The sequence below is a fragment of the Xenopus tropicalis genome, chromosome 7 (assembly GCF_000004195.4).
Source record: "Xenopus tropicalis strain Nigerian chromosome 7, UCB_Xtro_10.0, whole genome shotgun sequence".
Classification (NCBI taxonomy): Eukaryota; Metazoa; Chordata; class Amphibia; order Anura; family Pipidae; genus Xenopus; species Xenopus tropicalis.
The window spans coordinates 108109623-108131750 of NC_030683.2; the positions used below are offsets into that span (position 1 = coordinate 108109623).

Here is a 22128-nt window from a genome sequence, read left to right on the forward strand (position 1 = left end):
CTAGTACCAGTACTGTAAACTGTGAGATAAACTGATCCAGATTTTTGGGCTCCAGTGCCCAGGGTGGTTACAGTGAGTGTATATTCCACTGTATCTGCAGGAGTGAGAGTGTCCAGCCAGAGAGTTAAGTTCTCATAGAGGGTGAATCTACCTACGTAGTGTCCAGAATAAAGAGGAGGGGGACTGGAGAATGCAATCAATGTGCTGGTATTAACCATCCATTGTGCTTCCTGATTTTCAGACCCATTAATCCTCACACTGAGATACACAGATCCACCTTCAGTACCATTTACAATCTCTATTGAGGGAGTCCCCCTGGCACCTGGGGGAATAAACAGAAAGAAAGTGACTCCATATATTCGTTATCATTCTCACAGCTCAATAATGACCAAATTGTGTACATCAGCTTCTTGTTTGACTTAACATTTTTATTGTCATTCAACAGCAGGCCAAGCGAGCCAGGCAGGACTAGGAGTAGGTAGAAGAGGTGCCTCTTCTACCTACCCCCCCCAAGAAGCGCCCCCCACAGTTGCACCCTAGACAGGTACCTATTCTGCCTAGCCCTTGTTTCCTCCCTGGTCATTCGCATATCTTACTCATACCCAGACTGTAAACAGCCGCTCCTTTGCACTCGCACGGCAAATCCTCATTTCTAGTGATGAGGGAATCTGTCCTATTCATTAATTCACTTATTACTACTCATTTCCCAAAACTGTACAAGTACCACCATTTAGAAGTAAGCAATTATATGCTTCCCCAGTGAATACAGCCCGTCTCCCAACCCCTTACTCTAACAAGTGGCAGAGAGAGAGAGAGTGGCAGAGGACACATTATTTGGTATATGGCGCAGATCGCAGCCAGACCGGGGGAAGAAGTGCCACCTGAATGAGCACTAAGGGGCAAGTTCATGAAGTCATGGAGAAGACAAGTGCTACTTTTTAGAGACTCAACCCAGAGAATCGTCAGAAGGAGATCTTCCAGGCAAGGGGGGAAAAATGTACTATGTAATATCTGCCTGGGAGGTGAGGCCGCTATGGGGCTGTGTCCTTAATGCCTGCCCTGTGGCAAGCAGTGACCCCTGATGCTCTTCATGTCAGAATTGTGATTTGGGACAAAGTGCAGAGTGCAGTCAGAACAGAGGAAGACGTGATAACTAAATAAGCACTAAGGGGCATGCTCTTGAAGTCAAGAAGAAGACAGGCTCCACTTTTGAGAAATCCAACCCCGAATAACTTCCAGAGACTTTCACAGTGATCTCATCAGTGTATAGACAACTATTGGGAGTCTCATTTCTATTAGAATGCAACCCTTGTATTCCCTTGTATATAGGGAGTGAGATTACCCAGCTGGAGAGTTGTATTATGATATAGGGTGCATCTGCCTTTGTAACTAACTGTATAAATGACAGAAGATTCCAATAGAATTCCAGAAGGATTAGGCAGAGGTCAAGTCAACACAGGCAACAGGTCTGAGCAGGCAGCAAGAAGTGTAGTCAGGAAGGAACATAAGCTCAAACCAGAAACACAGATTCAAGGCTTGGGCATGGAATTTTAACAGAGAAAGCTGGGCAAGGTTTGGGAATGAAACAAAGGTTTTTCCCATAGGTACAAATTCTGAATTTTCATGCCATGATATCATGAAATCACAGCACGTGGGGGTCCAGATGCACGGCGGTGTCAGGACACATGTTAAGGTGGCGATTTTAGATTGTACAATGCCCCACTAACCGTTCAGGGCTGAAACGGCAGATAAGGAGGTAGAAACAATAGGATTTCTACCTCCTTCTGCCGATTCAGCCCCGAAGACAGATTTTGCTTAGGCGCCTTCTATGGAGCCCGATCAAATTCTTTAAACCAGCCCAATCGGCGAGTCGACCGATATCAGCAGCTTCCTGCGATATCGGTCGACTCACTGACTTGCCATACACGCACCGAATATCGTACGAAACGAGGTTTTAGGGAGATTCTACAAATGACTCTCAGGGCTCTCAGAATCAGGCAAAGTAAAGAGTTTATTTGCAGTGAAGAGACAACAAGCATATATCAATGGTTGTCTGACTTACACAGGATATGCTAGACCTTTTATAGTCTGTTAGCTCACTGTCTGTTAGCACAAGTCACTGTCGCAAGTTAGTGTCTAGAATTATGTTTGTTATCTTAAAAGCGATCAGCAGAGCCTGAGAAAACAAGAAGTAACTTCTTACCGCATTTCATAACATGTAGGAAGGAGCACTGGTATCTTTCCTGATTCTGATTTTCAGGCAGATACACAGAATCACCTTCAGTACCAAGCTCAGTTGGGAGCAGGTAAGGTCACACCAGGAAGGACACACCAAGCCCATGTCATTATTGTGGTTTGGCATTATGGAATAATCTCTGTCGCTACTGCCATTTCTACTGTTGAACTCATATATACTGTATCATACCCCCCAACTGTCCCGCTTTTCGCGGGACAGTCCCGGTTTTTACAGCGCGTCCCGCTGTCCCGGATTGTTCAATGAATGTCCCGCATTACGGAAATGCAGAACATTCATTAAACTATCCAGGCCAGCGGGACGCGCTGGCTACAGCGGAGCACTCCGGCTCCTTCTTCTTGGGCTCCCGCTCCTTATTCGGCTCCTCGTACGGCGGCGACAGGTCCTTTTATAAGGTTGCGCCCGTGCGTACGTCACACGTACGCACGGGCGCAACCTTATAAAAGGACCTGTCGCCGCCTTATGAGGAGCCGAGTAAGGAGCAGGAGCCCAAGAAGTCTATGGGGGCCGCTTGTATGAGGTACTCACTATGGGGGCAATTGGGGGGGTACTGTGTATGGTGGGCACTGTATGGGGGGACACTGTGTAAGGAGGGCTACTGTGTATGGGGGGCACTGTGTATGGGGGGGCTGTGTATGGAGGGCTACTGTGTATGGGGGGGCTCTGTGTATGGGGGGCTCTGTGTATGGGGGGCTCTGTGTAAGGAGGGCTACTGTGTATGGGGGGCACTGTGTATGGGGGGCACTGTGTATGGGGGGGCACTGTATGGGGGGACACTGTAAGGAGGGCTACTGTGTATTGGGGCACTGTATGGGGGGGCACTGTGTAAGGAGGGCAACTGTGTATGGGGGCACTGTGTATGGGGGCACTTTCTATGGGGGCATTGTGTATGGAGGGTACTTTCTATGGGGTGCTGTCTATTGGGCCATCGTGGGCACTATTTTAACTATTTTAAAAATGGGGTGTGGCAATTGGGGCATGGCCACAAAGTGGGCGTGACCAAAAAATTGTCTTTTTGTTCCTCTTTTCATTTTTCAAATGTTGGGAGGTATGCTGTATCATATGGACATTTGAGGAAGGGTTAAGGGAAGTTAAAGAGAATCTTCCTGTGACTTCCATAGTGATATCTTCAGTGTAATAACATTTGGAGGCTCCCCAATATTAACTGGCAACCCTTGTATCAGTACTTACTGTGAGCTGTGAGATAAACTGATCCTGATTCTGTTACTTCAGTGGCCAGGTTGGTTACAGAGAGTGTTTATTCCCCTGTATCTGTGGGAGTGAGACTGTCCAGCCGGAGAGTTCTCATACAGGGTGCATCAGTAGCTATCAGTATTGATGGGAGAGTTGCCAGTCACTGCAGTTACAATAACAGTGCTGGTATTTACCCTCCATTGTAGCTGCCAATTTGCAGGCAGAGTAGGAATCTGACCCTAACTCCCATGAGTTTAGTCTAAATACACCTGTTGTACACCTGTCTTACCCGGCCCTTAGTGTGCCTTAAGCATGTACTTTGGATATCCAAATATACACCCAGTGCTGTCATAAAAATAGTATCTACTTATGTACACACTATAACCCAGAGTACTCCTCAACAAACCCAGCTGACAAGCCCAGCCCCTAATGCTATTTCATCTCAGTTTCATGACAACTGGGCAAGCAATACCAACAGAGGATGTGATAGCTTTGTATCTTACCCCACATCACTCGCATAAACAGCAAAATGCCTAAACTTTGTAGGAAACTTCAGGGAAATTAAGATGTATAGTTTAGTCAAGAGCTACAAAACAGACAATAATAGTTACAGTGGTCCCTACCTTTTTATTGATGATATGCATACAGTGATTATACTGGCACATCTGGAGTTAATATGCTGATTATGCATTTCCAATTATACTGACATATTTCAGGTTAATATGCAGGTAATTCATTTTCCATAATAGCTATACTGGCACATGCAGGGTTATAATGCCCTTTATCTATTTTATTTAGTGATTATAGTGGCGTATCTGGGGTTAATATGCAGATTACCCATTATCTGTAGTAACTATACTGGCACATCAGGGGTATGTTTTGGTAAAATTGGTGTGCAAAGCAGATTTTCCTGATTTATACTCTCTACATGTGTTTGGTAACTGTCTATTCAGCTTACAGGATGGCTACCATGCAGGTTGGCCATGTGGGTGCTTACCTTTAAAGATCAGGAAAGGTGGCAAAGTTTTTGAGGGCTGAGAATTTAAAATTGGAATAGGGAGTGTTGTTTTAGTGTAGGGTTTATTTTAAAGGTCTAGAGGCTCCTGACATGTTTTGGAGTAGAAGAGAAGAGGTGTAACAATACCTGGTCGTCTAGGGGGGCAGTGGGGACGCCTGCCATCTGCAGCTCCTATGCTCGCGCGTCCTTCACCTTTTTTGCCTAGTTCCTGGGTGTGTTCTTTGTACTGTTTTGTGTTGTTCTGACTCCTGCCTGTTTTCGACTATTCTTCTGTATTCTGTTTTGGTACCGCACTGTCTGATCGTTGCTGACCCCGGCCTGACCTCTGACTACTCTGACTCGTTCCCCTTCTCCCTGTCACAGGATTGGTTCCCGTGCCTGCTCAGAACTCTCTTCTTGGGTCTCTCACAACAAGTCCTGGTGGCATCCGAGTAGCAAAGGGCTCCTCCCGACATGAAAGGCGGCTGTTATAGGCAGAGGCGTGAGCCATGACCGGACCCTTTGGCGCCTGATCTGAGTTTTTGGGATAACGACCGTGACTGGCTGTGGCGTTTGTGATGCAGAGCTGTCGCCCAACCCCATGTCATGAGGGAGATAATGATCAAGTCCTGGTTTATTTTAGGCCTGAATTCCTCTTCACACTAAATGATAACATGAAATAACCTCTCAAAAAGGCCTGAAGTGGATGGTTATCTCCCTCATGGCTCTGTATAATGGACTGGAGTGGAATTCATTTAGACAGGGGGAATCCACAGAGCAGTGTGTTGTAATCACATATACTGGGTATGATGGGAACCTGGATGAGTATTTTAGTAGTCTCAAGTGCAAATCAGAAAGGGTAAACGTCTCAAGGTTGAAGTCAGGATTTTATCAATATCTGGATACAAAGAGTAAAAACCTCATTTTGTGTGATATACAGAAGCCTCACTGATGTTTATGTAACAATTTCAGTTACACAGGTTTTATTGTGTTCTACATGACACTCATGCTTTACATACAGTATCAACATGCACTAAACAAATCTGTCCCATTTGGAAAAGCTTCAGTTCCAGACCTGCCCCAACTCACTTCTATAGGGCAGATTAGGTAAAGATTCCACTGATGTCTCCATATGAGACTGCTTTCAGTACTGTCTGGGGAAATGAAAGTCTCTTTGTGATTGTTGTTTTGTTCTGCTGAGAAGACAAGAAACAGAAGTCTGTATTCTGACCCACAGCTTGTGTGCTCCATTAGTAGCAACTGGGGGGAATTTATCTCTTTATCTTATGTATCCAACGCTGGGAATAAACTACAAAACAAAACACATGTGAGAATATAAGAGAACAAGATCTATTTGATACATTTAAAGGACAAGTAAACCTTTAAGACATTTATTTCATACAGAATGCCGGAGCTCAAGCACAGGAGCCACTATTTTCAATCTGTAGAAATCAACTTGTTTCACTTTTTATTAAAGAACACAGAACATAGACAATCATTCTGCTTAGCAAAAACTCTCCTAATGAGATCTGCAGGGCAAACAACAAGAATACATTATATGAAAACTCCTATTAACACAAATGAAATGATAATTACCTGGATTATCTGGGAGTTTTCCTGAAGTTATTATACAAATCAGTATGTGGGAATTGAAGTTCCTGTTCAGGTGAGGAATATAAAAAATAAATATTATATCTCTATATACATTTACATGTACTTTGCTTCAAGCAAATGTTTGCTAAGTATGTTTATTAATAAAAGAAAAGACGAGAAATTGTTGTTCAGTGAAATTAATTTTACATGTCCATTAAGCATAAGGCTTGTATACAGGTCATGGAACTCTTGAGGCATTATTATTATTTATATACAAGTATATATACTTCCCACAGTTCTTTATAGAGTAAGGGGATACGTACCAAAGACATTACACATTACACATACATGCAATAACATCTCACTGAAGCAGATACACAAGGGCTCATTTACAATGCAGGGAGCAGGGTGCAAAGTGCAAAAAAGGCCACAATTAAGCATTTTTTTGTACTTTGCATCCTGCATTCTAATGCCCCTAACACAGGAAGGCAAGGCGTGGCATGTAGGAAGCCCCCCACTTGCCCCCAACTTGTACTCCTGGAGTGAGTAAATGACCCCTACAGAGTTGTCACCCTCTAGTGTTAAACAAGGGAAGGGCCTCGCACACAAGACCTTACAATCTAAAAGGAAAGGGCTTATATTATTACACTCTTTATGTATTCTGTACACGACCTTTGTTTACTCATTGATACAATTCTCTGTAATTTCAACACTGGCCTCTACAATATAATAAATGTTTATGTTCCCTGTATGCCCTGTGCCTCTCCTTATCCAACTATCTCTGGAATTTTCCCCTTTTGGAACTTCCTTCTTAAGTGCGCTTATAAAAGTTGCCTTTCACATTTATAAAGGTCGAGGAAACACATATATTATGATATTAATTGCCATAAAATACATATCAATGTACCTGATAGCTGGATTCCTGGGGCTTATTTCTTGCCATGTTCTCCTGTCAGAGAAACAATATAATACAATTAATTTTACAAATCTTTGGGATCAGTCAATTACAAAAAATGTTCTGTGAAACAAATCTACACAAGCTGGCCATACAACTTAAAGGGATACTGTCATGATTTTTATTGTGTTCCTTTTATTTATGAATTACACTGTTTACATAGCAAATAATTCACTCAACCATTTAAAATTTTATTCTTGAACCAACAAATGTATTTTTTTAGCTGTAATATTGGTGTGTAGGCGCCATCTCAGTGCATTGTGCCTGAGTCTGAGCTTTCAGAAGGAGCCAGCGCTACACATTAGAACTGCTTTCAGGTAACCTATTGTTTCCATGCCTGCAGAAAAAATTAGCTCATCACCACTGCTGACTCGTTCCCAAGGGGCCAAATTAACAGTTTAACTCTGCCTGTGTCTGACCAGCTTTAGTTGGGATTCAGTTTAGTTAAAGTTTTTAGTGCTTTCAAAAATCATGTATTTAATTTGGAAAGCTGTTAAAAGTTATTAGACACATACATTTAGAAGTATAGATGGAGAATAATGAAGATTTGGTGAGTCAAAGCTTCCCAAAAATTTGATCAACTGCTGTATATTTAATATAAAGAGAAGTCCTCCGATGGAAAGCCCTGGTAGCCTCCTCATGTCCCCCTGCTCCCCGGTTAGACATTTCCCAGTATAGATATGCCTATTCTAATAGCCTTGAGTGAATGATTTTGCTACTACCCAGCTGTTTGTTGGTCTCTGTGACATGCCCATCAGTATTTCTGCCGGGTATTTGTTGGCTGCCATTGTTATATCTATTAACTAGTTGTCTGTATCAGTGATATTCAGATGTAGACCCTACAGTAAATCTGTTTGTGGAACAGTGAACTGAATATCACTTCACCTGAGCATGAATTTATGATTACCTGAAGTTCACAATATAGTTACAGCCAATGGCAAGATTACAAGACACTACAGAATCCAACAGATTTTCAACAGAATTCCTAATTATTAGGTTCTATTTAAAGTACAGTCGTAGTTGTCCCTAAACTCCCTATCTGGTTATCACTTCCAACACTATTACATTTGACACAGTATGACAGCAGGATCCTTGAAAAACTACTAAAATTATATAACCTGATTAAATGTAAAATGAGCACAAACAGACATGGACTTTCCCCAGTTTTTTTTAAAATGAGCACAAGAGAGCAGTTTGTACCGTTGATCCTATAATGATACGGTCATAAGTGTTTGGTGCCTGGGCACCGGTATTATCATATACAGGATTTGTGGGAGTTGGAGTGTCTGTAAAGAAGAAAAAAAGTGTGATTTAGAATATATGAAAAAAGTACTTAGGGTATGTCTATGACCCCTAACACAGTTGGGGTTGTGCTAACATGGATGCAGTGCTTGCGAAAACTGATGTAATTCATTAATGGAACTCATTGCTATTCCATATGGTTGCACTGGACAACAATGTGTCCCCTCCGCCTCCTGTTTCAAATCAAGCGTATGTGCTCCTATTCACACTGGGGAATTCACACTGGGGGTCAAGAGACCCTACAGACTTGTGCCTAAAGAATTGGGCACAGGCACAGGCATCATTTTGACACCATAAATCTGAGAAATTACATCTGATTCACGTTGAAATGCAAGTGCTATTGTGCATTTTGAGACATTGGCCACAATGATGTCAAGTCCACAGTACTAAACAGCACCAAATTCAGTTAATTTAAAGCCTCATTTAGTAACAAGTGCTCATTACAGTGTTCTGCGCAGAAGCATTTAGGGCTCTATCTAGGGTCTTTATTAATTTAGCAGTTGTGTCAAATGCAACTCCTTCTTATAGGGAAAATACATTGCATTGTAGGTAAAAAACATGGTGACTTGCATCCAAAGTTGCACTTTGCACACTGCATTTGTGGTTAAAAATGACCTGTAATAATATTTCACAGTTCTTCATTTATACCCTTTAGTCACCTCTTTTAGCTGCTCAATTTGCATCATTTAAAATACTTTACCCTGTGACTGTGTGCTTTAGTGTGTGTGCAAAGTCTATAAACCCACCCTAATACTAATTTATCAAGGCAATTCTGTGGTTCTATCCAGTAAGTTCGAAACTTGGCTCAATAATATGAGAAAATAACAATGTTTAGACACATTTATAACTATGAATTTGAAAAGCTTTAAGTTTATAGTTATGGGCTCAGAAGACAAGCTGGGGAAGGTGCCATCACTAAGCACTCACTGTTCTTGTTCTTCTTGCGGAGAATGAAGATTACGGTGAGAGGTATCAGCGCTACAACAAACAGGGCAGCGATCACAATGCCGGCTATTGCACCAGGGGAGAGTTGGCTGCTGCTGGAACCTGAAAAATTGAGAGCAGAACATGGAATCAGGTGTTAAAAGGCACCAGTCTGGCACAGGGAATGAGCAAACAAGCAAATTAAATATTTCTGTTATGGAGAATTCCCACTAGCATTTGATTGTATCTTTAAGGACTTCAATGTTATTGAATTTATGTTTATAGTTTGATAGAAAACACACAAGAGTTGACTTTTTAACATAGGGGCTAAATTGCACCAATGTACATATTCATGGCAACCAGGCAACTGTTTCCTTTCATTTTATAACTTATAAAAGACCAGTCAGAATTGGTTGCTAATGTAACTGCCCTGGTGCTGTTTAAAACTAACCCCGTTTCTTTCTATCAGTCTGTGTTGTTGGTGGGACTTTATTCCCCCTCTCTGTGACAGGAATCACATCACACACTTCTAGTTCTGCTTTAATTGGTGCCTTCTGTCTCTATACCAGCAATTATCTGTCTTGTTAGATTTCATTTTGTGAAATTATCTGTCTTGTTAGATTTTCATTATGTGTGTGGCACAAGTCAGAATTTAGAAGAAGATGGACACCCCTTCTTATTACTGGAAATGGATATTTGCACTTATCAGTGTCAACCCAAGTGACATTCTTTACAAGCATGTGTTTTCTGCTTTGTGGCAACAGTTTGTGGAAGGCCTTTCCCTATTTTAGTGGCATTATAACTCCAGTCACAAAGTAAGGCACATACAGACGAGATCATTCACAATGTCCCACACAGTGTGCAAAGTGTGAGTAGCTGCAGGCAACTAAAGGGGCAGGTGGGGTGTAGGTGTCCCCCCTCCCACCTGATACCCACCCCTACGTTGCATGTTATTTAGATGCGCAAGGTAATGGGCGCACTCTTGCACTTGCCCTTGTGTCCACTGGGGTTGTAAATGACCCCTAGAATGTTTGTAATAAAACTGCTAAACTACTAGACTTAAAGCAACATAAAGACACCCAGTGCTAATGCAGTAAATGTATTGTCTTGTGGAAAACCAATGTTGGCTAATGACTAATAAAAAGTACCCTGCCTTGGTTACCCCTGTGCTTCATTATTTTTGAACTTCTGTGTTTGCAACACATCTGTATATTTAAGATTTTCACTGCTGATAGAAACAAATGGCTGTATAACCCCATGTGACATGTTTAAGGTTGTACCACATTTTCTTTGATGGGGCTGCTAAGCTTAAATACTCTATATCCACAAGGTATAACTACAAATCTGTAATTATAATAACCACATGCAGGCATTTATGCAGCAATGAAAATATCTTTCAGGAGATATGCACCAATATTCTATAGTATACCTGTCACACTTAGTTCAAAGAGGAAAGTTGATTTTCCCATAACATTTTCAGCTTCGCATTCATAAATTCCACTTTCACTGGCAGTCACTGAAGATATCACCAGCTCTGATTTATAATGACTGGAATTGACTGAGATCTTTCCTCCATTGGTTAAAAGCGATTGCTCAGGGTTAAGATGGAACCAGGAGAATGTTGCAGGAAGTGCCTGAATTCTGGGAGAAACAGTTCTGCTCCAGGCTAAGCTGACAGACATGGTGACATTTTCTCCTTTCTTCACTGAAGAGACAGAGTTACTGTGTGACCCGAATGGAGTTCCTAAACAAAATAAATTAATTAAATGTATACATGGTATGGGACCTGTTATTCAGAATGCTCAGAATGCTCAGGACATAGGGTTTTCTGGATAAGAGGTCTTTTTGTAATTTCTGTACTTTGTCTACCAATAGGATTTAAAACTCAGTAGGATTGTTTTGCCTCCAATAAGGATTAATTATATTTTAGTACAAGGTACTGTTTTGTTATTACAGAGAAATAGGAAATATGTTTTAAAATTTTGAAATACTTGATTAAATTTGAGTCTATGACAGATGGTATTTCAGGAGTTTCTGAATAACAGATCCTATACCTGTAACACAGTGGCACTATATTAAGTAAAATAAAAAACTGATAAAACTGGCAATCTTGCAAGAACTCCTACTACTTTGGTCCTTTAGCTTTTAGGTAAACAGTGTTGGACTGGGGTAACCTGAGAACCTGGTGCCAAGTGCCCAGAAGCAGGCTACTTTATTATTACTTAATTTTACTTACTGTATATACTCGAGTATAAGCCTAGTTTTTCAGCACCCAAAATGTGCTGAAAAAGTCACCCTCGGCTTATACTCGAGTCGGGTGCCATGGGTCCCTCCATACTAGCACCCTCTGTCCTTTGTGTGCAAATTAGGCCTCCCGCAACCAGACCCTTTACTGTTTTTCTTTGAAATATTTAAAAACATATACCCCACTGATGCCTCATTTAATGTAATTTCATTGGAATTTATTTTGATTATTGAAACTTAGCAGTTGCTGCTGCATTTCCCACCCCAGGCTTATAGTCGAGTCAATACGTTTTTCCAGTTTTCTTAGGTAAAATTAGGTACCTCGGCTTATATTCGGATCGGCTTATACTCGAGTATATACGGTACATGCTGCAGTCTATACATTTGTGTATATATATATATATATATATATATTCTTTTCTACTTTTCTCTGCACTTTTCCAATCGCTTTTCTTTTGTAGTCTCTCCATTCCTTTTCTCTCCCATTCTGAATCTTCTTCTTTTTTAGCTTTATATTATTTTCTGATTTTTTTGGACTTTCCCCTCCTTTGTTTTCTGTTTCTCTTACCCTTCCATTTTCTCCTCTGCTCCCCATATTTTTGTCTTTGTCCCTTTTGCTTCCACTCTTTATATTTCTTTTATACAGTACAGGTATGGGACCTGTTATCCAGAATGCTTGGGACCTGGGGTTTTCCAGATAAGGAGTCTTTCCGTAATTTGAATCTCCCTACCTCAAGTCTGCTAAAAAAATAATTTAAACATTAAATATACCCAAAAGGATTGTTTGGCCTCCAATAAGGATTAATTATACCTAATTATTTCTTAGTACAAGGTATTGTTTTATTATTACAGAGAAAAGGGGAATATTTTTTAAAAATCTGAATTATTTCCTTAAAATGGAGTCTATAGGAGATGTCCTTTCTGTAATTTGGAACTTTCTGGATAATGGGTTTCCAGATAATGGGTCCCATACTTGTACCTGTACTTTTCTCTTTTCTTATTATCCCCTCTATTACTGCTTATCAGGTCTCTGCTCTTCCTTTTACAGTCTTATGCATATTTTCTCTATTTTGTTACCCCCAACTTTCCTTCTGCCTGCTCGCCATTTCTCTAAAAAACAAGTGAAGAAAATCCCTATATATCAGCACATAATTGCAAGAGGTGCACTTCACCTTAGCACACTTCAAATTAACACATGACCTGAAGATAGGCCCCAGGCGGTACTGCATGTTCCTCCCTGTACTCTCCATGGACCTGGTTTGGCTGTGCCATGACTGGAGAGGGGTGGGTTCATAGTTCCCTTTACATTATCCAATCGCTGCAGGTCTTTATCATGGAGGATAGAGGGCAGAATAAAGCATACAGTAAACAGTGTTTCTGGAGCTTGCTGCCAAAAGCCAATCATGTGCTTGTCTTTAAAACCATAGGAATACATAAGAAATTATCAGCAGTGGGGCCCATGGAGACATTACTCAGTACTCCTGCAGGCAAGTCCAATGCTGTAGGTAAAGTTTTTAATAAACTGATATTTATCAGCTCTCACCTAAGATCATTGTGCTGACACTAATCTGTCCCTCTTGTGTACCCAAGCAGGCCAGTTCTGCCCCAGAAGAGATGGCATTAAGGGGTACATCCGTAATCACTGTATCCTGTGCTGTGTGTCTGTTATTCTCAAACATCAGGGTAACAGTTGCCGCAGGGTTGCCTCCGGGCCAAGAACAGCTCAGTCTCACTGTCTGATCCAATTTTACTACATTACACTGAACTTTTCCATCAGGAGAACCTATAAGAAAGGCATGTAGGATTACAGTTTATGTAAAATGTGCAAAGTTCAGAGTTCATGTGTCACACAAGTCATTACATTTTTACAGTGTACCTGGTCACAAAGCCCCCTTGGCACTCACCACACATGCATTATGCTAAAGTGGCTCAGCTGGCAGAATGGGTGGTGTTCCCTCAGAAAGCCGTGGCCAAGTGGAGCAAAGAGGACCCTGTAATAACTGCCTTCTCCTGGGCACATTTTTTTACAGAATTTCCTGCTTTCAGGGGGAATGAATGGCACAATGTAGCCCACCCACCCCCCTGTAACCAACCAGGAAAAAAGCTGTCTGGTACAATAATGCTCCTTTTGGTGTGATGTGCTGATGTGAGAACCTTTATCAGGAAAAGTCAAGAAATGGGGACCAGAATGTTTCTTTATAAAGAAATAACAGTATACAGAATAGTTACTATATTAATAATCCTGTGAGATATGGCTACCTAATAAACACAGGGGTACTATACCTACAGACAGCTTGTTAGATCTGTTATCTTGTTACAAGAATTTAGTTTATAACTAAGAGGAATGCACAGGGTACACTGCTATCTTGGTGACAACACACCATTTTGTTTAAAGATTTGTTTTATAATTACAATTAAGTGTGAGCAAACATTACAAAAGACAAAAACTTACTGAGATAAACCTTATTGGGCTCAGGCCTGGCGATTCCAGCAGAAGAAGCAGTGCAGTTGTACAATATCCATGACCAAAGTCAAAACTTCGTCAAAAGAATCCTCCACATAATGGAGGGATGATTAGAAATTAATTTTCCAGGAAACCATACAATATCTATCTGAACTAAATAAAAAATTAAGTGTATCATCCTGACCAGTTGGTATGAACTGAAATGTCTTGTGTGTCAGTTTCCTTCTCATATTTATGGGACTAAATTCTCAGACAAACAGTAAATCTACATACGACTTGTCACTGTAAGGGTGTATGAAGGGCAGCTGCTCTTATTGGTACCAGAGCAGAGATTAGATTTTCTTTAGTTATTCATTAGAAAGAAGGGCCACACTTCAGTTGCAGTTTCATAATTCAACTGTAGTGTTTATTAACAGCAATCTCCCCTTTAAAGTTTTCACAGAGATCTTAAACTTACAAAGAACAGGTTTCCGTAGTTCAGGACATAGGGATAAATTGGCATACACACCATAGGCAGTTTTATTGTAAGGAGACTGTATGCAGTGGGAGAAGAAGTCAAAGAGAAAATAGGCAAAGAGGCAATTTCCTTTACTGCCTTTACTCCATACTGCCTTACAGTTTGTATTACTGCCAAGGATAGATTACTGTCAGATATCCACAAACCTTATCCTATGGCCTACTAGCTGTTGGGACACTGCAGCTGAAGAACCAAAGATAACAAGATAACAGAATGAAGTGAACCCACACAGCATTCCATTAGTCATAAATACCAAAAGCACAGTGCAAAGCAGCACCCAATATAAGTGGATGAGGTTCTCCTTCACCGCCCCTCCTTAGCCTACTCACCAGACTCAAATTGGAACCAGGCACCTCAATATAATCCACAGATAAATAGGAAACTCCAATGCTTCCATTAGTCATAAGCATCCCATAATACTTACAGGCAAGGCTGAGAGTCAGGGGGCTGCTGGTCTCACTATTCAGACTGTTAGAGGCAGTGCAGGTAAAGGGTCCATTGTCTGTTCTCTCCACAGGGCTGATAATGAGGCTGGAGTTGGAATTCATTAAGTGATACCTGGGGTTTGTGGGTAATGGTGCCCCATCCAGGTGCCAGGAGAAGGTGACATTAGTGCCAAGAGCTGAACATGTGAGTCTCACTGAATCCTTCCCAGGACACAGCGGCACAGAAGATGCATTACTGCTCAGTGCCACCCCAGGTACACGTGCTGCCAACCAGAGAACAAGATCATTATCATCATCTTCATTTATTTATATAGAGTCAGTGTGGTTACAGAATAAAAATAGCTCACAAGAGCTTACAATCTAAAGGGTTAGGGTACATTTGAAACAATTGGTGCCTGATGATAAGTTGATTCCTGAACAATCAAGATACAATGAAAATGCTTCTCTAAACAGGTGGGTCACTGGGGAGCATTTGAAGATTTGGAGGGAGGGGAGAGTTCCAGAGACAGGCAGAAGCTTGTGAGAAGTCTTATAGTGGGGGGTGTTATAAAGTAATGGTGTAACTGAGCCCACAATGCAAAATTTTCTTTCTTAATTCCACTAAAATATGGGGCAACCACTAAATAGTAGGCACCAGAACTGGATACTAAGTTAGGGCGACCAGATCACTTGAAAATTCAGTGACACATCTAAATAAATCCAGCTGGCAGGGCTGAACATATTGCAGTTTATTTTTTTAACATTGTACCCTGCAACATGTATTTATTAGAATTGTCCCTGAATTTTCAAGTGATCTGGTCACCCTACACTAATTTGAGTGGCTTAAGTATTTAAGAGCCCTTAGGGATTGGATGGAATTTTTGCAACTGATAAGGTTATAACACTTATATTGGCTCATACTATGGAGCTTATTTGTCAAAGAGTAAAACTAAAGCTTGCCACAGTTAAAAAAAATTATGCCGATCACTATTCATTTTAATGAGAGTTTAATTAAAACACTTTTTTGCCTATAAATATGCCCCCATGCCTTTGAACATTTCTATGCTTTTCCCATCACTATGCCTTTAGGCTTCAGTGTTTTTGAGCATATCCCCCCCTCTATGCAATTTTAATCCTCTTTACCGGATGAACTCTTAGGGACAGATTTAGATTTAGAGCTCACTACAGAAAAACTCAACCACTTACTATTAATGCCTATGCAATTTTTAGACATGTTGTTGTGAACTCTCACTTTCACCCACTGGTAAATACGCTTCTTAAAATCCCATAGGAAATGAATAGTAAGTGGGTGAGTTTTTCTGTGGTGAGCTCTTGTTTTGCATTTATAGACACAAGTCTATATAAAACAACATACCTGTGACTGTTAGACTGAGGGGCTGGCTGGTGTTACTGCTGACAGGGTTCTCTATTTTACAGGTGTATGTCCCGGTGTCTCTCATCATGATTGGCTGGAAGTACAGGAAGTCTTTGTCACAGGTCACATGGGGCTGGGAGCAGGCAGTCACTCCATCTTGGTAAAAAGTGTATTTAACCACATTCTGGCCCCCAGCGTCACAATGGAGGGACACAACGGTGTCATTAACTGGATAAGCATTGCCATTAGTGGTAGATACATTCACTCTCAGAGTTGGAGGGGTAAGTAGATCTAAATAAGAGAGCAAACAAAGATTATATTTAACATATTTATTACATAAACTACTGTAAATAAGTTTAGGCTTATCTGAATAATGTGATATTCCTTAAAAGAAAATGTTTGTACAGTGCACAGTACAGAGATCTTTAGTTATTTTGAAGCATTTGTTTCCCAGAATTCCATTGTAATAGCAGTCACACTCTGAATTGCATCTGCTGCAGTTGCATCCAGTGTCAAACCAGATTCAGTTGAGAATTATTTTTTCCAGGACTTGGCAGTACATTAAGGCTTAAATATTTATAGTGTGGATGGTGTCACTTTCATTATTGTGTGATTATTTTGGTGTAAGCCTGCTGTGTTTATTGCCACAATTAGCTTGGAAAAACCATCATGTAAATAAACACAACACACAAATTAAGTGCCATGTGTGAGACACAATAGAAATGAGGTCCCTGCCCTGTAGAGCTTACAATCTATGTTTATACTTTTAATAATGTAAAACACTGCTAAAAAATGACACTGCATTCGCTACAAAGCTACAGAAGAGTTACTCCAAGATGCACCTCCAGAATGCCCCACCCTGGGGAATATTACATACATGAATGCCAAGTAAGACTATTCCTTGTATTAAAGGGGTCCCTGATAGATGGTCCTTGATAGAAGCTGATGCTTTTCCAAAGGGGCAGGTAAACATAAACGAAGCCCCCCCATCCTGGGACCAGGGTCAGATACAGTGTTGGCAATGCCATGCTCTTGGACACATAGGTGCTACTTGCCTCCTTTCTACTGAACCAGTGGAGTGTGATGCAGCCAAACTGCATTATTTGCTCAGGCCTGTGTGTTCTGCAGAGAATGAGCGAGCAGATCCTTACCCAATATGCTACCTTGAAGTGGGCAATTTTGGACTGATGCCCCAGGCCAAACAATCTGATCACGATGCAGGCCTTCTGGGTGAGGACCGCATCAACGGGCCAATGCGCTCTTGGCGCAACGGGATTTTTAAACCTGACCGATTAACAAAAGGCTGATTTTTGGACAGATATTGATCAGACAGGCCCATCTGTGGCCCCATACTTGGACCAATAAGCTGCTCTATTGGCAGATAGAGATGTAGCGAACTGTTTCGCCGGCGAACTAATTCGCATGAAAATCGGGTGTTCGAAAGTTCGTGAACTTTTAGCGATGTTCGCAATTTTGGGTTCGCCTTAGCTGGAGCCAAATTTTGACCTCTCACCCAGAGCCAGCAGATACATGGCAGCCAATCAGGCAGCTCTCCCTCCTGGACCACCCCCGGACCACTCCCTTCCATATATAAACCGAAGCCCAGCAGCCATTTTACATTCTGCCTGTGTGTGCTTGATAAGTTAGCATAGGGAGAGAGCTGTGCAGGGGTTTGAGGGACAGTTTAGGTAGCTTTGCTGACTAGTAATCTACTTTCTACTGCTCTGTATGTAGCTGCTGGGGACAGCTGTCCTGCTGATCTCATCTGCTGTAACCCAATAGTCCTTGTAAAAGCAGTTTATTACACAAGTTTAGAAATGTAGTGTGATTTCTGCCCTTTACAGCACAAAACGCAACGCTGTGTCAACAAAGTATTTTTCAGAGAAATTTTTGCCCTTGATCCCCCTCCTGCATGCCACTGTCCAGGTCGTGGCACCCTTTAAACAACTTTAAAATCAGTTTTCTGGCCAGAAATGGCTTTTCTAGGTTTTAAAGTTCGCCTTCCCATTGAAGTCTATGGGGTTCGCAAAGTTCGCAAAAGTTCGCACTTTTTGGCAGAAGTTCGCGAACGGGTTTGCAAACTTTTTTTGTGAGGTTCGCTACATCTCTATTGGCAGAATCAGAAGGCAGACACTCAGGATTCTGGAACAGATACACAACCTTAGGCAGCATTCTGTGGGGGTCTGTATGTTTTTAATACTGATATTTGAATAAAAGTGTGATTTTTTTTAAACTTAAATATTGCACTGAGTTTGATTTGCCCTTTAATCTTGGGGCTGTATCCCATTATCTTTGGCCCTTTTTGACTGGCCATTTAGGATCCTTATCATTAGTAAATTGTGAATCAGTAACACTTTACAAACATATATTACTTTAATATGAGAGTGGTTGGTTTACTTAACTGCTTTCCTTTTTTTATGCAGAAATGTTCTGTAATTTATGCAATAAATTAGTGTTATATGTGCAAAAAGAAACCAAAAGGAACTCCAGCACACAGTTTGAATGCTCAACCAGGGGGAAGAGGCCAGGTAAGTGTGTGTGTTTTGGAATTATATGTGCACAAAACATGTTGGGCAGTTATATTTTTTACTTTTGAAACTGCAGCATGGCTGCTGGTAACAGTGAGTTGATATTCTCTCAGTAGAGTTTTTATTGGCAGAGCCAAAGCCACTTGGAGAACCGAAGTGGCATAACCACTTACTGTAAACTGTGAGATAAACTGATCCAGATTGTGTTGCTCCAGAGTTCGGGTTGGTTACAGAGAGTGAATATTCCCCTGTATCTGTGGGAGTGAGATTGTCCAGCCGGAGAGTTGTGTTCCCATACAGGGTGCATCTGTCTCTGTAACTATCAGTATATATGGGAGAGCCGCCAGGATACACAGTCACAATCTGAGTGCTGGAATTAACCCTCCATGTTACCTGCTGCTGTGCTGGGAGATCCAACTTCACTGTGAGATACACAGATTTGCCCTCAGTCCCAGTTACATTCTCTACAGATCTTACAGCACCTGTGGGAACAAATAGAAGGAAACTTATTAACAGAGAGGTCAGTGTTGCAATAACATGTAAACTTTCAGGTACTATATCCCATTTATAAACAAATCCTGAATAGCAGTGCACTTGCTCTCACACAGCAAATCCTATATTACAGTATATGTATTATACCATGTACAGTATTAATGTATTTATCTGGTATCAGAGACTCACCTAAAGCCGAGAGGAGCAGGATACACAGGGACAGACCCTGAGAGGGATCTGACTGTCCCATCCCTGTGCCGCATACGTTGCTTCTCCTCCCCCTAATGATTAGTACTTTCACTTAATAGTATAACACATCCCTGCTGTTTAATTAGTTATTACAACGAGGAAGTAAAATACAGTTTTTAATAATTACTTTTATTAAAGAAACGTGCAATACAGTATGATACATCAGACTTTTGCATGTATCAACTGTACAACAAAATCCAGAAAAAATAAAAACACAAAATGAATCCAGTCCAATCACTCTGTCATTGGTACAATAAACAGGGAGGTATGTGTGTGCCATTGGAAAAGAGGTAGGTATGTGAGATAGTTTATTAAATATGTGGGGGGGAGGGTGGCAAGAATTGGTTTGAGGTGGGAGCACTCAATCTACACAAGGAACACTCCAGCACACAGGTAAAATGTAAAAGGGGATAACCCCTGTGTTTAATTGTGCATAGCCAAACACAACAGTGTTTCTGGGCAGGCCCCTTTGTCAGGTGATCAGTACAATCCCACATAACACCTTAAATGTGTTAACTAGTAACTCCACCCCACAGTAATTAAAATATTAGATTATCCAAAAAGCAAAATCGAAGATAAGTCCATTTTCAAGATTAAGTGAAAAGGTCCATTTCCAAAACAAAGTCCAGTATAATGCAGAATGTCCATAAATCCATTGCAGAAATGCATACTGTAGTTGAACAAACTCCTGGTAACTTTATTTCTTGAAGAGTTTGTAGTAAGACCATAGTTCAAGGTAAAAACATAAGGAAAGAAAGACTATGTTATGTTATAGTTATGCAATAATAAAGGTTTGATTGCACAGTCGCATTTCAACAATATAAGACCGAGGTAACTGTATACTCTAAAGAGGTTTGTAATAAGACATTAGTTCAATGTAAGAACATATGCAAAGCAACACGTTGTAACCTAAAAGAGTTAGAGTTACACAATAATAAAGATTTGATTGTAAGCAATACGCAGGACTACGAAAGCAGGGAGGTATATACATGCAAGGAAGGAAGGCAAATTCAGCATATTAAAACATATACAGAGCCAAATGTGCAGGAGTTGGTGTCCTCTAAGCGTTTATCAGACCCGGAGTCTGTATCAGGCCCCTCATGACAAAAGTCTCCAGTTTAATTTTAGGGAAGCGACAAGGAGCCAAAAGAAAACCAGGAGGTGGATGAAAATGGGGTCCAGTACCCATTTGCAGAGAGCCGTCAGCACGACATCTTGAATCTGTTAAGAGTAGTGCAGGTTTCCCAATAACCACTTCCCATTGGTATGTCCAAGCAGAAGTAATCTGGAACAGCACCACATATATTCTTGTTTAAAATGCCTTTATTGCACATATCTTAGGGCATTACAGCAATGTTTCAGGCCATGTGTGGCCTTTTATCAAGCTAACTGACAATTAAACATCTTTCTTCTGCGTCCCTCCATGTCAGTACACATGGGTAGCATCGCCCCTCCCCCACAGGAGGTAGGACCTATACCAAGCCAATTAAAATGAATCCTGCCCTATAAGACCACCTGACTTCCTCCTCACCACTGTTATTTTTTGTCCTACCGGACAGGTAGGTAGGATCTCCCTCCTCCCTTTTTTTTTTCTTTCTTCCTTTTTATTTTTTACTTCTGTGTAGACACAGAGGGATGTTTCCCGGGTGGAGAAGAATTTACCTGATGCCCCAAAAACGCAAAATGTTCAAATTGACACCTATTGGGAAGAAATGCAGGTGTGGGCATACCCATGGTCCTAGCCTTGTGCTAAAATAGCCCCCTGCGCTACGCCCAACTATGCACAGTATTCAAACTGATGCCTATTGGGTAGGCTACAGGTGGGTTTTTTTCCAGATTTTTACCTGTAAGCTAACTTAGCCTCCATTTTTTCATATGTTTTTTTTTTTTGCGAGGCTTTAACGACTCCTGCCCTGTGAAATGATTGAATTAAGGGCCATGGGTATGGATATGGGCTAGTGTCAGCCTAGCTTGAATCCGGTGAGTATGATTCCTCAGTCTCCACTATGTGTCGTAACACTGGGAAGCTTGCATACTAATTAGCAATTACATCCCTCAGCTGAAAGCTGTCAGGGTTCTTGCTGGAGGTCCCATCCTGCAGACGTTCACTTTCATCTGGTAAGGTGCATGTGCTTCTTTTGCTTATAATTTCTTATGTTTTATCATGAGCCTGAGTCCTCTGTCCAGACACAGTGGGTATTGTGCTCTTTATTACACCAGGTGCTTCCATAGCTGTTTGGTGTTGCACTGCTGCAGCAGTATGGTTCTCCTTCCTCTCTCATATTGCGTGCTCACAATTAGCAGCCATTCCCCAGGCATTTACTGGAGTTTGCATTCTGCTGACAAGCAATGCTTCTGATTAGCTGCTTGTGTATTCCTGGGGCACTTTGCTAACTTTTGCTAGCTTTTTATCCTGAGCCTGAGTCCTCTGTGCAGACACAGCAGGTAATTGTGCTCCTGATTTTACTATACACTTCCAGCACTGGTTGGGGGTTGCGCTGCTCTAGCAGTATTGTTCTTCCATTTCTCTTTGTTGTATTATGTGCATGTTCCCTATAAGCAACCTTCTCGGGGTTCTAACAGGGATTTGCTTTTTTCCACCAAGCCAGTGCTAT

The 22128-nt window shown here is 41.3% G+C and overlaps 2 protein-coding genes across 2 annotated transcripts; both read right to left on the reverse strand.

Annotated features, from left to right (window-relative positions):
• Positions 1–5313: 5313 nt before the first annotated feature.
• Positions 5314–10394, reverse strand: LOC100485256. Its single transcript, XM_031906535.1, has 6 exons — positions 10382–10394; positions 9223–9342; positions 8194–8279; positions 6946–6987; positions 6042–6103; positions 5314–5754 (listed from the first exon to the last, which is right to left on the reverse strand). Exons 1-5 carry the CDS (start codon positions 10392–10394, stop codon positions 6047–6049), a joined length of 318 nt encoding a protein of 105 aa, XP_031762395.1. The 3' UTR covers positions 5314–5754; positions 6042–6046.
• Positions 10395–10622: 228 nt separating this feature from the next.
• LOC116412101 (carcinoembryonic antigen-related cell adhesion molecule 5-like) lies at positions 10623–16529 on the reverse strand. The gene is made up of 4 exons (XM_031905633.1): positions 16245–16529; positions 14869–15153; positions 13007–13246; positions 10623–10963 (listed from the first exon to the last, which is right to left on the reverse strand). The coding sequence occupies exons 1-4, from the start codon at positions 16330–16332 to the stop codon at positions 10638–10640; spliced, it is 939 nt and encodes a 312-aa protein (XP_031761493.1). The 5' UTR covers positions 16333–16529; the 3' UTR covers positions 10623–10637.
• Between the last annotated feature and the right edge of the window lie 5599 nt (positions 16530–22128).